General features: G+C 37.8%; 1 protein-coding gene across 10 annotated transcripts in view; it reads left to right on the forward strand.

Moving 5' to 3' along the window:
- SLC44A5 (solute carrier family 44 member 5) overlaps positions 1 to 16408 on the forward strand; it is a 409049-nt gene that overhangs the window by 289424 nt on the left and 103217 nt on the right. For all 10 annotated transcript variants that reach the window (XM_013996232.3, XM_021096464.2, XM_013996239.3 and 7 more), the window contains one exon: positions 3008 to 3081. In XM_013996232.3, the coding sequence (XP_013851686.2) occupies positions 3008 to 3081 (74 nt within the window). The remainder of the gene's footprint in view (positions 1 to 3007; positions 3082 to 16408) is intronic.

The raw sequence follows: 16408 nt of genomic DNA on the forward strand, positions 1-16408 counted from the left end.
GAAAAAGTTGGACTTTGATTTGGAGAGAGGGTAAAGGAGAGGAATGAAGTATATGTCTCTATAAACTATTCTTTCTGTCTTGTTTCTAGGACCCAGTGGGATGCAGCCCATTTTTAAACTAGTATAGTGGTTCTTAGTACTTACTATAAAACTTCAAAATGAACCCAGCTGAGGAAAAGGCCTCTAGCTAGAACATGATTCAGAATGATTTTCAACCATGAGCTTGCATCACTCAGTTACCTCATCGCTCTTGAGAGCCTTACAACTTACCCCAATTAAGTAGCTGGTTTTTAAAACTAACTCATTTTCTACAGGACACTGAGGATTGTAAAGATACCTTGAAATCAAAGAAGGAAATAATGATAAGGTGCTATAACTTATAAAAATTTGAGCAGCTTCTACAGTGTTTCCTGACTCCCCAAATGGTGCCCAAGCTATATTTTATATTTTCTTCTTATTCAATTTTCCAATAATTTCCTAAGCAGTGATTGTTTTCCTGTAGGGAATATGTCTGAGAAAATGAGGAGAAATAGATGAGTTATTGGAAAAAATGACAGATAATTATAATTATCTGAAAGTACACATACATACCTCCCACACAACACACAACCTATTTTAAACAAAGAGGATCAAATCGCTATAGGAACAAATTCAGAAATAAAGTTGCACCTAGAAAAACTTTCCTACTTTTTGAAACTCTTGACTTCTCCATAATTTTCACTTTTCAACATTCTTCCATGTTTAAATGAAATGAAATTAGCCAGTCTGGCCATGGGGTATTGTGAGGTATTTCTCAAAAGCAATGTTCCAGAAAAGCAAAGTAACTCTGAATACAGTGTTCTGCCTGGTCCCAGAGTAGATTCCCCAATGTCTCAAGATGTAAATTACTGAGAAGTGCTATCCCACTGTGGTGACAGACTGCCGGGCTAAGGAGAGTAGGGGAGGGTTGCGTGGGTGCACAGTAGCCCTCTGGTGCTGTAGTGTGTCTTTGGCACCAATAAGAAAGAGAAATTGTGGTGTAAAACCCCGTATGGAAACAAAACTATGATTGATGCCATTCAACAGGGCCAGTAGCCAAGGACCGTGGGTTTTACTTTTTAGAAATGTTCTTTAGGGCTCTGCTTCTTTCATTGTGTCCTGTTTTTTGAAACTGGTAAGTTTTTTTTTTATTCATCTTTCTAGTATGTTTACCTTTCCCTGCGCTTACTATATGAGTAGAAAATATTATAATACTGTATAATATTGTCATTATAAACATGTACTATCATAGGTATTACAAACAATGTAAATACGTGGATATAAACATATTATAGATACACTATTACAGGATCCTGGCCAGCCTGGCTGCTGCTTCTTATTACATCCTTCTCTCTTCAGGAGTTATTACATACAAGGGCTTTGACAACTTCAGTTTTTCTGATAAAATCATACCAGTGTTCTAGTTTTCTCTCCTTTAGTTCCTTATCAAGGCATTCCTTATTGGCTATCATGCTATTTACCAACTTCCCTGACAGGAGGAGACCCTGATTTTAAGTAGGATGTGTCAAAATTCACATGAGCCAGACATTCTCCACATCCCCAAGCAGGTTTTGCCTTTTTATTATTCTCATAATTCTTAAGTACAAATGAATTAAAATTCCAGGGTTGAAATTGTTTTCAAATAATTTTTTGTTTCTGAATTGACCATTGACCATTAGCTTTGTTTCTGAATTGACCATTAGCTTTCTCTATGATAGTCATTTCCTATCGTAAGGTAGAGTAATAAAGATGTATCTGGAGTTTTAGATTTGGCTAAGTTGAGTCTTTCTAGAAAATTGTAATCATATTAGAATAACTGAATGAAAAAGTTATACATTGGAGACCTAGATATTTGTCTGCCTCTGTAACTACCTCCCTCTAATGGCTTTTACATAGGTCAACTTATCTTACTACCCCTAAAGCCTAAAGGAAGGAAACTCACAAAGTTACACATGTGAAAGCAATAAAGGTATCACAGGGCTTTATCGATGTGTGAGGGATTACCATGTCTGTTACTGTACAATTATAATTCATTATTATGACTACCATCACTAGAAATACTCTGTAACTTCAGTCTTCCTGTGCTAAAAGATTAGAGCATATCTGTATGTCCCCTAGAACAAGTTTTTGCTATGAAAATTCCCATGTGTATCTTTTAATCCTGTCAAATAGGTTGATCTTTTCTTTTGCTAATAGATACTTCATTAAGTTTCAAGAATTATTGTATTATTTCTTACTTTGAAGGCATAGCTTTGACCTTCTAGACTACTTATGAGCTGAACAAAATTTAATACTGGGTATAGGAAATACTTTAGCTGAAAAATCTGAATATCCCTGCTGGATACTAGTTTGACTTATGATCCCTTAGAAAATAACTAAGTCTCTATAAGCCAAATTTTCTCTAAACTTCATTTCATAATACCTAGCTTACAGAATAGCTGGGAACTTATAGTTAAGAGAAATTTCATTTTTTTAATGTATTATGGACATTGTTGTTCAAATAGTTGCAATTATACTCCTTATAGAAAGTTTATATAGTTAAATCTTTATTTGATAATAGTACCTTTAAAATGTGCTTATAGAAAGATAAAGGAGAAATGGAGGAGTGGAAAAGGCTATTTTTAAATATTACACATTGAGGAGGCATGAAGAAGAAAATCATAAAATCAAATAGCTTAAATTAACAATTGCAAATAAAAAATTGTCTCAATATCAGTGTACTCTAATCTCTAAAAGCATTTTACAAATACAGAATCAAGAGAGAATAAATACTAATGTCTGTGGGGATACTTCTTTAATCAAGGAACTGTAGCCACTTCCTTGCTGCTAAAATCTTTGCAGAAATACATCTGATCTATCTTTCAGAATTATTGGGTATGAAATGTCATATCACTGTTGCTATTGTCTTTTCCCCCCTTCCTATATTTTTTGCATTAAACAATAAATCATTTTGGACCCCTTTAAATTATTTATTCCTTTTTGTCTTTAGGAATTGTACAGATGTGCTGTGCTGCATGATCTTCATACTGTTCATTATTGGCTACATTCTTTTAGGACTTGTGGGTGAGTAAATATAGGTATAGACGATACTTAACATTTGCTAATGAAATAACTAAGTGCCACATTTTAACATTAATCATTTCCTTCCAAAGGCCTTCTTATTGATTATTATATTTTATGGAGGGAATATACCTCACCAGGACTCAGTGAGTAGCAGATATGATGACAAATAAACACAAAGCAGTTTATTTAGAGACAAGCCTAAATTACTTAGGTAAATGCAATTATGCAGAAGGAAGAAAAAAAACCATATGGTTTCTTTTTAATTATTTTTACTTTTGAAATTTTTTTAAGCAGCTAATAATGTTTGTGTTGCTATTTACTAATAAGAACTAGGGCCTAGATAAATTTAAGTAGTATATGACCTTTCTTTTAATAAACAAATTAAAAAGAATAATTATTAAGAATTTCACCAAATAATTCATCAACATGTAAGAAGTCCTATTGTCTTTGCCCTACCAGAAAGAGCTATCCTGTTGTTCATTGTTAGGGCAAATGTGGATAGTCTTTCTTTGGATTTTTTATTTTATTTTATTTTAATTTTTTAATTTTTTTTAATTTATTTTTTATTGTTTTTTCCCCCAACACACTTTTTTTTTTCCCCACTGTACAGCATGGGGACCCAGTTACACACACATACATACATAATTTTTTCTCCCATTGTCATGCTGTGTTGTATGTATCTAGACATAGTTTTCAGTGCTACACAGTAGGATCTCATTGTAAATTCATTCCATGAGCAATAGTTTGCATCCGTTCACCCCAAGTTCCCAATCCCTCCCACTCCCTCCCCCTCCCCCGGGGCAACCACAAGTCTATTCTGCAAGTCCATGGTTTTCTTTTCTGTGGAAAGGTTAATTTGTGCTGTATATTAGATACCAGATATGAGTGATATCATATGGTATTTGTCTTTCTTTCTCTTTCTGACTTATTTCACTCAATATGAGAGTCTCTAGTTTCATTCATGTTGCTACAAATGGCATTATGTCGTTCTTTTTGTGTATATATACCACATCTTCCTAATCCAATCATCTATCAATATACACTTGGGTTGTTTCCATGTCTTGGCTATTGTGAATAGTGCTGCAATAAACATGAGGGTGCACGTGTCCTTTTCAAGGAAAGTTTTGTCTGGATATATGCCCAACAGTGGGATTGCTGGGTCATATAGTAGTTCTATGTATAGTTTTCTAAGGTACCTCCATATTGTTTTCCATAGTGGTTGTACCAATTTACATTCCCACCAACAGTGCAGGAGGGTTCCCTTTTCTCCACGCCCCCTCCAGCACTTGTTATTTGGGGACTTATTAATGATGGCCATTCTGACTGGTGTGAGGTGGTATCTCATGGCAGTTTTGATTTGCATGTCTCGAATAATCAGGGATGTGGAACATTTTTTCATGTGCTTGTTGGCCATCTGCATATCTTCCTTGGAGAAATGTTTATTCAGGTCCTTTGTCCATTTTTCCATTGGGTTGATGGCTTTTTTTTGCTGTTGAGTTGTATAAGGTGCTTCTATATTCTAGAGATTAAGCTCTTGTCCGTTGCATCACTTGAAACTATTTTCTCCCATTCTGTAAGTTGTCTTTTTGTTTTCTTTTTGGTTTCCTTTGCTGTGCAAAAGCTTGTCAGTTTGATTAGGTCCCATTGGTTTATTTTTGCTCTTATTTCTGTTGTTTTGGGAGGCTGAGCTGAGAAAATATTCATGAGGTTGTCAGAGAATGTTTTGCCTATGTTCTCTTCCAGGAGTTTGGTGGTGTCTCGTCTTATATTTAAGTCTTTAAGCCATTTTGAGTTTATTTTCATGCCTGGTGTGAGGGTGTGTTCTGGTCTTATTGATTTTCATGCAGCTGTATAGGTTTCCCAGCAATTCTTGCTGAAAAGACTATCCTTTTCCTATTTTATGTTCTTGCCTCCTTTGTCAAAGATTAATTGACCATAGGTGTCAGGGTTTATTTCTGGGTTCTCTATTCTGCTTCATTGGTCTGTCTGTTTTGGTACCAGTGCCACACTGTCTTGATGACTGTGGCTTTGTAATATTGCTTGAAGTCTGGAAGAGTGATGCCTCCTGCTTGGTTTTTGTTTCTCAGGATTGCTTTGGCGATTCTGGGTCTTTTGTGGTTCCATATAAATGTTTGGATTGTTTGTTCTAGTTCTATGAAAAATGTCCTGGGTATTTTGATAGAGATTGCAGTGAATCTGTAGATTGCTTTTGGCAGTATGGCCATTTTAACAGTATTACTTCTTCCAATCCAGGAACATGGAATATCTTTCCATTTCTTTACATCCTCTTTAATTTCCTTGATTAATGTTTTATAGTTCTCAGCATATAAGTCTTTTACCTCCTTGGTCAGGTGTATTCCCAGGTATTTGATTTGGATTTTTAAAAGCTATCAAAGGGGATCCATCAAGATGGAGAATAAGAGGACAAAGAGCTCATTTTCCCCCCACAAACACATCAGAAATACATCTATATGTGAAACAGTTCTCACTGAAAACTAACTGGAAGCTGGTAGAAAGACTCCAAGGCTATAAGAAAAATATACACATAATGGGTAGAAAGGGAAATAAGCAATCAGGTCAGAACCTATGCTCCTGGCAGGGGGGGACCTCAGAGGACAAGGGAGATGACACAGGTGGACACTCACCCTGGGGGGTAAGCAGTGATGGCCATAGGCTGGGGGCCCCAGTCCTGGGGTCCTTCTCAGGGGGAAATAAGTCTCCTTGGATGGTTGGTTGCAGGACTGCTGGAATGAACAGGAGGGCTCTGGGAAACCTGGACTCCACTTGTAAGGAGCATGCATGTGTTGGCTTGCCCCTGAGGTAGAGTGGAGAGAGGCCTACTCTAGGGGCTGCTGGGTTTCCCACAACCACCATGGGGCACACCCATGCTGAGTGAAGGCTCTTGTCCTGCTCATTCTGCATCACAGTGCAGCAGCTGAATCTGGGGAAGCCAATCAGGGAAAAGACTTGACTGTGGAATGTAGATGACCTAGTCTCTGGGCATCACCTGGCTGCGATGGTGGCAGCCACTATCAGCAGTGCACCTGAAGCAGCCCAGACCTCTGCCAGTAGCCACTCCACCACAGCTCACCCTCTGATCATAGTCCAAGTGTCCATGTAGGCCTCACCTTCCCTATGGAGTGGCTCAACAACATGGTAGGGGTGATGGAGGCTGAGGATAGTGATCTGCTGTGAGAGACAATGGGGACTTGCACACGAGGCTTTGTCTGAGCAGAACAAGGAAAAGAGTTGTGTGCACTTGCACAGGCAGTGCATCAGAGATAGCTTGAATCTCTGTCTGCAGACAACATAAGCAGAGAGCTCACATGGGCCCCACTTATGTCCTTACTCCCTCAGTCTGGGGAAAGGGACCCAGGGCACACACTTACAGGGAACAGAGTCAACTCAGGCCTGACCCTTAGGGCTTCTGCTCCAGCAACTTGGGATCAGATCCCATCCCTGATAGAGCAATGACAGCCAGTGATCAGAGAGGAAGTCCTGCCTCACAATGGGCTCCAGCTCTAGCTCCTCCATCTCCAGCCCCACCTCCTACCATAGTGATAGCTGCCAGCATGCCCTGAGGAATGATGTAGCTTGCATCAGTGTCAAATTCAGCCCTCCAACCAAAGGTATGGGCACATGCAGTCTGGATAGGAATACTCCCACATAAAAATAACCCTTTAAGCAGCAGGAGATAGCTGTTTCACCTAAATTCATAGAGGCAGAGAAAATTATTAGAATGGATAAACAACAAGGTACTACTGTATAGCACAAAAACTATATAAAATCTCCTGGGATAGACCATGATGGAAAATAATAGTTAAAAAAATGTACATATATGTATGATGTATGTATCACTTTGCTGTACAGCAGAAATTGGCACAACACTGGAAGTCAAATATACTTTAATAAAAAAAAGAGGGTACATCGATGGGATTAAGATGGCAGAATAGTAGGACTGGAGCTCAACCTTTCACCTAAAAACACAAAATTCACAACTAAAGTCTGAGCGATCTACAACCAAATGGACTGGAAACCTTCAAAAAGATACCCTACTCCAGAAGACAAAGAGGAAGACACATCAAGAGGTAGGAGGGGCAATTACACAATATAAGCAACCCCATACCTCCCAGGTGGGAAGCCCCACAGACTGGAAACTAACTGGTTCACAGAGACTCACCTATAGGAGTGAGAGTTCTGAGCCCCACATCAAACTCCCACATGTGGGGATCTGGCACTGGGAGAAAGAGTCCCTGGAACATCTGGCATTGAAGACCAGTGGGGCTTGTGTGCAGGGGATCCATGGGACTGGGGGAAACAGAGACCCCATGCTTTAAAGGTGCACACAGACTTTCACGTGCACTGGTCCCAGGGTAAAGCTAAGTCTCCATAGGAATCTGGGTCAAACCTGACTGCAGATACTGGAAGACCTCCTGGGAAAACAGCAGTGAATGTGGCTTGTTGTGAGGGAAGGACATTGGAAGCAAAACTCTTGGGAATATTCATCAGCTTGTCTTTCTCTGGAGGAAAATGTGGCCCCACCCATCACCACTGAGAAGCCCAGGGCAAACAACAATCCAGGTGAGATCACAGCTCTGCCTATCAGTAAACAGGCTGCCTAAAGACCCGCAAGCACACAGCCAACTCTAATCTCACCCAGAGACAAAGCCCCACCCACCAAAGGGATTGGAATCAGCTCCACCTACCAGTGGGCAGGCAACAGCCCCTCCCATCCAGAAGCCTACAGCAAGCCCCCATACCGACTTCAGCCACAAAGGGGGCTACAACTCTATTATCTGTAAAAAGGTCACCACACCAAAAACTTATAACAATGAAAAGACAGAGAACTATAACTCAGATGAGGGAGAAAGAAAAAACCCCAGAAAAATAGCTAAGTGATAAGGAGATTCTCAGCCTCCATGAAAAAGATTTGAGACTGTTGATGCTGAAGATGATGCAAGACATTGGAAATAAACTGGAGGCAAAGATGGGTAATTTACAGGAAAAACTGAGCAAAGAGATACAAGACATAAAACTTAAACAAGAAATACAAAATACAATAACTGAAATAAAAAATTCACTAGAAGCAGCCAACAGCAGAATACAGGAGGCAGAAGAACGAATAAGCGAGGTGGAGGACAGATTAGTGGGAATTACAGATGTGGAATAGAAATGAGACAAAAGATTGAAAACAAATGAAGAGAGTCTCAGAGAATTCTGGGACAACGTTAAAAGCACCAACATCCATATTATAGGGGTACCATAAGAAGAGAGAGAGAAGCGGAGAGAAAAATATTCAAAGAGATAATAGCTGAAAACTACCCTAACATGGAAAAGAACCACTCACTCAAATCCACGAGGTGCAACGAGTACCATATAAAATAAACCCAAGGAGGAATACCCTGAGACACATATTAATCAAACTGACCAAAATTAAAGACAAAGAGAAAATCTTGAAAGCAGCTAGGGAAAAGAAACAACCAGGGAACCCTGATGAGATTATTGGCAGATTTTTCAGCAAAAACTCTGCAGCCCAGAAGGGAGTGGCATGATATACTTCACATGATGAAAGGAAGAAAACCTCCAACCAAGATTACTCTACCCAGCAAGGCTCTCATTCAGATTTGAAGGCGAAATCAAAAGCATCACAGATAAGCAAAAGTTAAGAGAATTTAGCAACACTAAACCAGCTTTATAATATATACTAAAGGAACGTCTTAGGGCAGAAAAGAAAAGGCCACAACCAGAAACAAAAATACCACAAATGACAGGGCTCACCAGTAAAGGTATACATACAGTAAAAAATATAAAATCATCCATGCACAATTCTGCCACCAAAATCAGAAATCATGAGAAGAGGAGTGTACAAATGCAGGACACTGTAGACGCACTTGCAATTAAGAGACCAACAACTTAAAAAAAATCTCATAAATACATACACTCATATCAAAACTTCAGAATAACTGCAAACCAAAAATCTACAATTGACGCACAAATAAGAAAAATCAACACAAATGCAACACTAAAGATAGTCATTAAACATCCAGAGGAGAGAACAAGAGAAGAAGGGAAGAAAAAAGAGCAACAAAAACAAATCTAAAGCAATTCATAAAATGGCAATAAGAATATACATATCAATAAATACCTTAAATGTTCATGGACTAAACACCCAACCAAAAGACATAGACTGGCTGAATGGATACAAAAACAAGATCCATATATATGCTGTCATCAAGAGACCCACTTCACTTCTAGGGGCACAAACAAATTGAAAATGAGAGGATGAAAGAAAATATTCCCTGCAAACAGGAACCAAAAGAAAGCTGGAGTAGCAATACTCATATCAGACAATATAGACTTAAAATGAATATTTTAAGGGACAAGGAAGGCTAGTACCTAATGATCAAAGGATCAATCCAAGAAGAAGATATAACAATTTTAAATATCTACACACCCAACATAGGTTCATCATAATACATAAGGCAACTGCTAACAACCTTAAGAGGAGAAATTGACAATAACACAATCATAGTGGGGGACTTGAACACCCCACATACAACACTGGACAGATCAACCACACAGAAAATCAATAAGGAAACACAGGCCCTGAATGAAGCATTAAATCAGATGGACTTCGTAGACATTTATAGGACTTCCATCCAAAAGCAACAGAATACAGGAGTTCTATCATGGCACAGTGGTTACTGAATCCAACTAGGAACCATGGGGTTGCAGGTTCAATCCCTGGCCTTACTCAGTGGGTTAAGGATCCTGCATTGCTGTGAGCTGCAGTGTAGTTCACAGATGCAGCTCGGATCCCATTTTGCTGTGGCTCTGGCATAAGCTGGTGGCTCCAGCTCTGATTCCACCCCTAGCCTGGGAACCTCCATATGCTGTGGGAGAGGCCCTAGAAAAGGCAAAAAAAAAAAAAAAGCAACAGAATACACATTCTTCTCAAGTGCACATGGAACATTCTCTAACATTGATCACACCCTGGGCTACAAATCCAACCTCAGTAACTTTAAGAAAATTGAAATCATATCAAGCATCTTCTCCAACCGCAACACTATGTGACTGGAAATCAACAACAAGAAAAAAACTGCAAGAAACCCATCATGTGGTAACTAAACAACATGCTACTAAACAACCAATGGATCACTGAAGAAATCAAAGAGGAAATTAAAAAATACCTAGAAGCAAATGACAATGAAGATACAATGCTCGAAAACCTATGGGATGCAGCAAAAGCCATTCCAAGAGGAAAGTTTACAGCAATACAAGCCCACCTAAGGAAACAAGAAAAAGCTCAAATAAACAAGCTAACTGTACATCTAAAGCAGCTCAAGGGAGAAGAACAGACAAGACCTAAAGTTAGTAGAAGGAAAGAAATCATAATGATCAGAGCAGAAATCGATGAAATAGAAATGAAGAAAACCATAGAAAACATCAATGAAACAAAAAGCTTGTTCTTTGAAAAGATCAACAAAATTGATAAACACTTAGCTAGGCTTATCAAGAAAAAGAGAGAGGACTCAAATCAATAAAATTAGCAATGAAAAAGGAGAAGTAACAACAGACATCACAGAAATACAAAGGATCATAAGAGACTACTCTATGCAACTATATGCCAGGTGAATTCTATCAAACATTTAGAGAAGAGCTAACACCTCTCCTTCTGAAACTATTCCAAAAAATTGTGGAGGAAGGGATACTCCCAAACTCATTCTATGAGGCCACCATCACCCTGATACCAAAACCAGGCAAAGATACCACAAAAAAAGAAAACTACAGGCCAATTTCACTGATGAACATCGATGCAAAAATCCTCAACAAAATACTAGCAAACCACATCCAACAATACATTAAAAGGACTGTACATCATGATCAAGTGGGATTTATCCCAGGGCTGCAAGGGTTCTTCAGTATCCACAAATCCATCAGTGTGATACACCACATTAACAAACTGAAGTGTAAAAACTTCTCAATAGACTCAGAAAAAGCCTTTGACAAAACCTGACACCTATTTCTGATAAAAACCCTTCAGAAAGTGGGCATAACGGGAACCTACCTCAACATGATGAAGTCCATATATGACAAACCCACAGCGAACATCATTCTTAATGGTGAAAAGCTGAAAGAATTCCCACTGAGATCAGGAACAAGACAAGGATGTCCACTCTTGCCACTACTCTTCAACATAGTTTTGGAAGTCCTAGCCACAGCAATCAGAGTAGTAAAAGCGATAAGAGGAACCCAAATTTGAAAGGAAGAAATAAAACTATCACTATTTGCAGATGACATGATACTATACCTAGACAATCCTAAAGACTCTACCAGAAAACTGTTAGAGCTCATCCATGAATTTGGCAAAGTCACAGGATACAAAATGAATGCACAGAAATTTATGGCATTTCTACATACTAACAGTGAAAGATCAGAAAGAGAAATTAGGGAAGCAATCCCATTTACCATCGCATCCAAAAGAATAAAATACCTAGGAGTAAACCTACCTAAAGAGACAAAAGACCTGTACTCTGAAAACTATAAGTCACTGATGAAAGAAATCAAAGATGACACAAATAGATGGAAGGACATACCATGCTCTTGGATTCAAAGAGTTAATATTATCAAAATGACTATACTACCTAAGGCAATCTACGGATTCAATGCAATCCCTATCAAATTACCAAGGACATTTTTCACGGAACTCAAACAAAATATTTTAAAGTTTGTTTGGAAGCACAAAAGACCCAGAATAGCCAAGACCTCCTGAAAAAGAAAAATGGAGCTGGAGGAATCAGGCCCCTCACTTCAGACTGTACTACAAAGCAACAATCATCAAAACTGCATGGTACTGGCACAAAGACAGACATAGATCATTGGAACAGGATAGAAAGCCCAGAATTAAACCCACACACCTACTGCCAACTCATCTATGACAAAGAATATACAATGGAGAAAAGACAGCTTGTTCAATAAGTGGTGCTGGGAAAACTGGACAGCCACAAGGAAAAGAATGAAATTAGAACACTCCTTCACACCATACACAAACATAAATTCAAAAATGGATTAAAGACCTAGATATAAGACCAGACACTATCAAACTCTTAGAGGAACACATAGGCCAAACACTCTCTGACATAAACGACAGCAAAATCTCGGATCCACCTCTTATTAGAGTATTGACAATAAAAACAAAAATAAACAAATGGGACCTACTCAAACTGAAAAGTTTCTGCACAGCAAAGAAACTCTAAACAAAACGAAAAGACAACCCACAGAATGCGAGAAAATGTTTGCAAATGATTCAACTGACAAGGGATTAATCTCCAAAATTGATAAATACCTCCTACCTTAGTACCAAAAAAACAAGCAACCCCATCAAAAAATGGGCAGAAGATATAAACAGACAGTCCTCCAAAGAAGACATACAGATGGTCAAAAATTCATGAAAAGATGGTCAACATCACTCATTATTCGAGAAATGCAAATCAGAACCACTTTGAGGTACCACCTTACACCAGCCAGAATGGCCATCATCCAAAAGTCTCCAAACAAGAAGTGCTGGAGAGGGGGTGGAGAAAAAGGAACCCTAGTACACTGTTGGTGGGATTGTAAATTGGTGCAACCACTGTGGAAAGCAGTATGGAGATTCCTCAGAAAACTAAACATAGAACTACCATTGGATCCAGCAATCCCACTCCTAGGCATCTCTCCAGAGAAAACCTCGACTCAAAAAGACACATGTACTCCAATGTTCATTGCAGCAGTCTTTTCAATAGCCAAGACATGGAAACCACCTAAATGTCCATTGACAGAGGAGTGGATCAAGAAGAGGTGGTACATATACACAATGGAATATTACTCAGCCATTAAAAGAATAAAATACCGGCATTTTTAGCAACATGGATGATCCTAGAAATTGTCATGCTAAGTGAATTCAGCCATACAATGAGACACCAACATCAAATGCTTTCACTGACATGTAGAATCTGAAGAAAAGGACAGACTGAACTTCTTTGCAGAACAGATGCTGACTCGCAGACTTTGAAAAAAACTTATGGTTTGCAAAGCAGACAGTTTTGGAGGGTGCAGGGATGCACTGGGGATGTGGGATGGAAATCATATAAAATTGGATTGTGATCATTGTGCAAGTATAAATGTAATAAATTCATTGATTAATAAATAATTAAAAAATAAAAAAAGAAATGACAGAGGAGATGTAACCAAAAACAGAGATACAAAAGTATCATAAGAGAATACTATGAACAGTTATATGCCAATAAACTGCAAACCTAGAAGAAATAAAAAAAAATTTTAGAAGTATGCAACCTCTTAAGACTTAGTCAAGAAGAATGAACAGTTTGAACAAAATGATCACTAGTAGTGAGACTGAATTTGTTATTTAAAAGAACTTCAGGAGTTTCCATCGTGGCTCAGTGGTTAACGAATCTGACTAGGAATCATGAGGTTGCAGGTTCGATCCCTGGCCTCGCTCAGTGGGTTAAGGATCTAGCATTGCTGTGAGCTGTGGTGTAGGTTGCAGACGCAGCTCGGATCTGGCGTTGCTGTGGCTGTGGCTGTGGCCTGCAGCTACAGCTCCAATTGGACCCCTAGCCTGGGAACCTCCACATGCTGCGGGTTCAGCCCTAGAAAAAGAAAAAGAAAAAAAAAAAAAAAAAAAAAAAAAGAACTTCAGCAATCAAAATTCCAGTACCAGACGGCTTCACTGGGAAATTCTACCAAAATTATAAGGAAGTACTAATACCTGTCCTTCTCAAGCTATTCTAAAAGATTAAAGAGGAGGGAATACTCTTAAATTCATTCTAAGAGGCTCCTTTTACCCTAGTACCCAAACCAAACAAAAACAGTATAAAAAATGAAATTATAGGCCAATATCTTTGATGAGTGTAGATGCAAAAATCTTCAACAAAATATTAGCAATCAAACCCAACAATATGTAAAAAGACAATACACTTCTATAGATCTTGATTTATTCTAGGGGAGCAAAGTTCAATATTCAGAAGTCAATCAATGTATACACTGCATAAACAAAAGGAAGGATAAAAATCACATGATTATCTCAATAGACACAGAAATAGCATTTGAAAAAATTCAACATCCATTCATGATAAAAACTCTCATCAGAGTGGGTATAGAGGGAGAAAATCTCAACAAAGGCCATTTATGACACATCCATAGCTAACATAATACTGTGGTGAAAAGTCGAAATCCTTTCCTCTATATCCAAGAATAAGACAAGGATGTTCATTCTAGCCACTTCTTGTAGTAGTGGAAGTCCTAGCCACAGCAGCCAGACAAGAAAGAGAAATAAAAGGTATCTGAATTGGAAGGGAAGAAGTAAAACTGTTACTATTTGCTAAGGACATGCTTTTCCATATAGAGAGCTCTAGAGTCCCTGCCAACAAACTTTTGGAACTAACAAATTTAGTAAATTTGCAGGATACAAGATTAATAAATAGAAATCTGTTGCTTATCTACACACTAATAATGAACTATCATAAAGAGAAAGCAACAAAAAAATTCCACTTAAAATCATATCAAAAAGAAAAAATACCTATGAATGAACCTAACCAAGAAGGTGAAACACCTGTACTCATATAATTATGTCACTGATAAAAGAAATTGAGGATGACATAAATGGATGAAAAGATATACTATGTTCATGGATTGTAAGAATTAATGTTGTTAAAATGATCATAAAACCCAAAGTGATATATAGATTTAAAGCAATCCCTATCAAAATACCTATTTTTTTTTTTTGGTTTGTTTTTTGTTTTACAGAACTGGAACAAATAATCTTAGAATTTATATGGAACCACACAATACCCTGACTTCCCAAAGCAATTTTAAGCATAAGGAACAAAGCTGGAGGTATCACCCGCCTAGGCCTCAGACTATATTACAAAGCTACAGTAATCAAAACAGTATGGTACTAACACAAAAACAGACTCATATATCAATGGAACAGAATAGAGAGCCCAGAGAGAAACCTACTCACCTATAGCCAACTAATCTATGACAAAGGCTTCAAGAATATGCAATGAATAAAAGGCAGTCTCTTCAATAAGTGATGCTGGAAAGACCTGATAGCTACATGTAAAACTATAAGATTAGAACATTCCCTCACACCATGTATAAAAATAAAATTAAAATGGATTAAAGACCTAAGTGTAAAATCTGGAACATAAAATTCCTAGAAGAGAACATAAGCTGAGCATAAATCAGAGCAATATTTTCTTGAATTGGTCTCCTAACACAAGATAAACAAAAATAAAAATAAGTAAATGGTACCTAATTAACCTGAAAAGTTTATTCACAGCAAATGAAATCATCCGCAAAATAAAGACATCCTACAGAATGAGAGAAAATGTTTGCAAATGATATGACTAACAAGAAGTTAATATCCAAAACGTATAAACAGCTCATATAACTCAATACCAAAAAAAAAAAAAACTAACAACGCAATTAAAAAAATGGGCAAAAGACCCTAAATAGACATTTTTCCAGAAAAGACATACAGATGGCTAATGGACACATGAAAAGATGTTCAATGTCACTAATTAGTAGAGAAATGCAAATCAAAACAACAATGAGATATCACCCTACACCTGTCAGAATAGCTGTCATTAAAAAGTCTAAAAGTTTACAGGTAGCAAATGTTGGCGAGGATATGGAGAAAGGCAAGCCAAGGTACCCTGTTGATGGGTATGTAAATTGGTGATGGAAAAAAGTATGGGCATTCCTTGAAAGACTAAAAGTAAAGCTACCATATGATCTAGCAATTCCATTCCTGGGTATGCTTATGGAAGTTTGAAAAGACATATGCACCTAATGTTCATAGCAGCAGTATTTACAATAGCCAAGATATTAAAACAACTTAATTGTCCATCAACAGATGAATGGAGAAAGAAGAGGTTTCATACACATGTGCACGTGTGCGTGCACACACACACACACACAGGAATATTACCCAGCCATGAAAAAGAAGAAAATTCTTCCATTTGCAGCAATGTGGATAGACCTAGAGAATATGATGCTTAGTGGAATAAGTCAGAAAGAGAAAGACAAAATATTGTATGGTATTATTTATATGGGAAATCTAAAAAAAAAAAAAAAAACCAACAACCACCACCAATGAATATGTGTAGCAAAACAGACTCACAGATGTAGAAAATAAACTTGTGGTTACTAGTGGGAAGAGGTGAGGAGGGAGGAGCAAGATAGGGCTATGGGATTAAGAGATACAAACTTTATAAAATAAGCACAAGGAGATCTTGTACAGTACAGGGAATTATAGGAATTA

This window comes from Sus scrofa, chromosome 6, assembly GCF_054392235.1.
Source record: "Sus scrofa isolate SSC_HxYL_T2T_F1_AM1 chromosome 6, Sscrofa_HxYL_maternal_Yorkshire_Landrace_v2.0, whole genome shotgun sequence".
Taxonomy (NCBI): Eukaryota; Metazoa; Chordata; class Mammalia; order Artiodactyla; family Suidae; genus Sus; species Sus scrofa.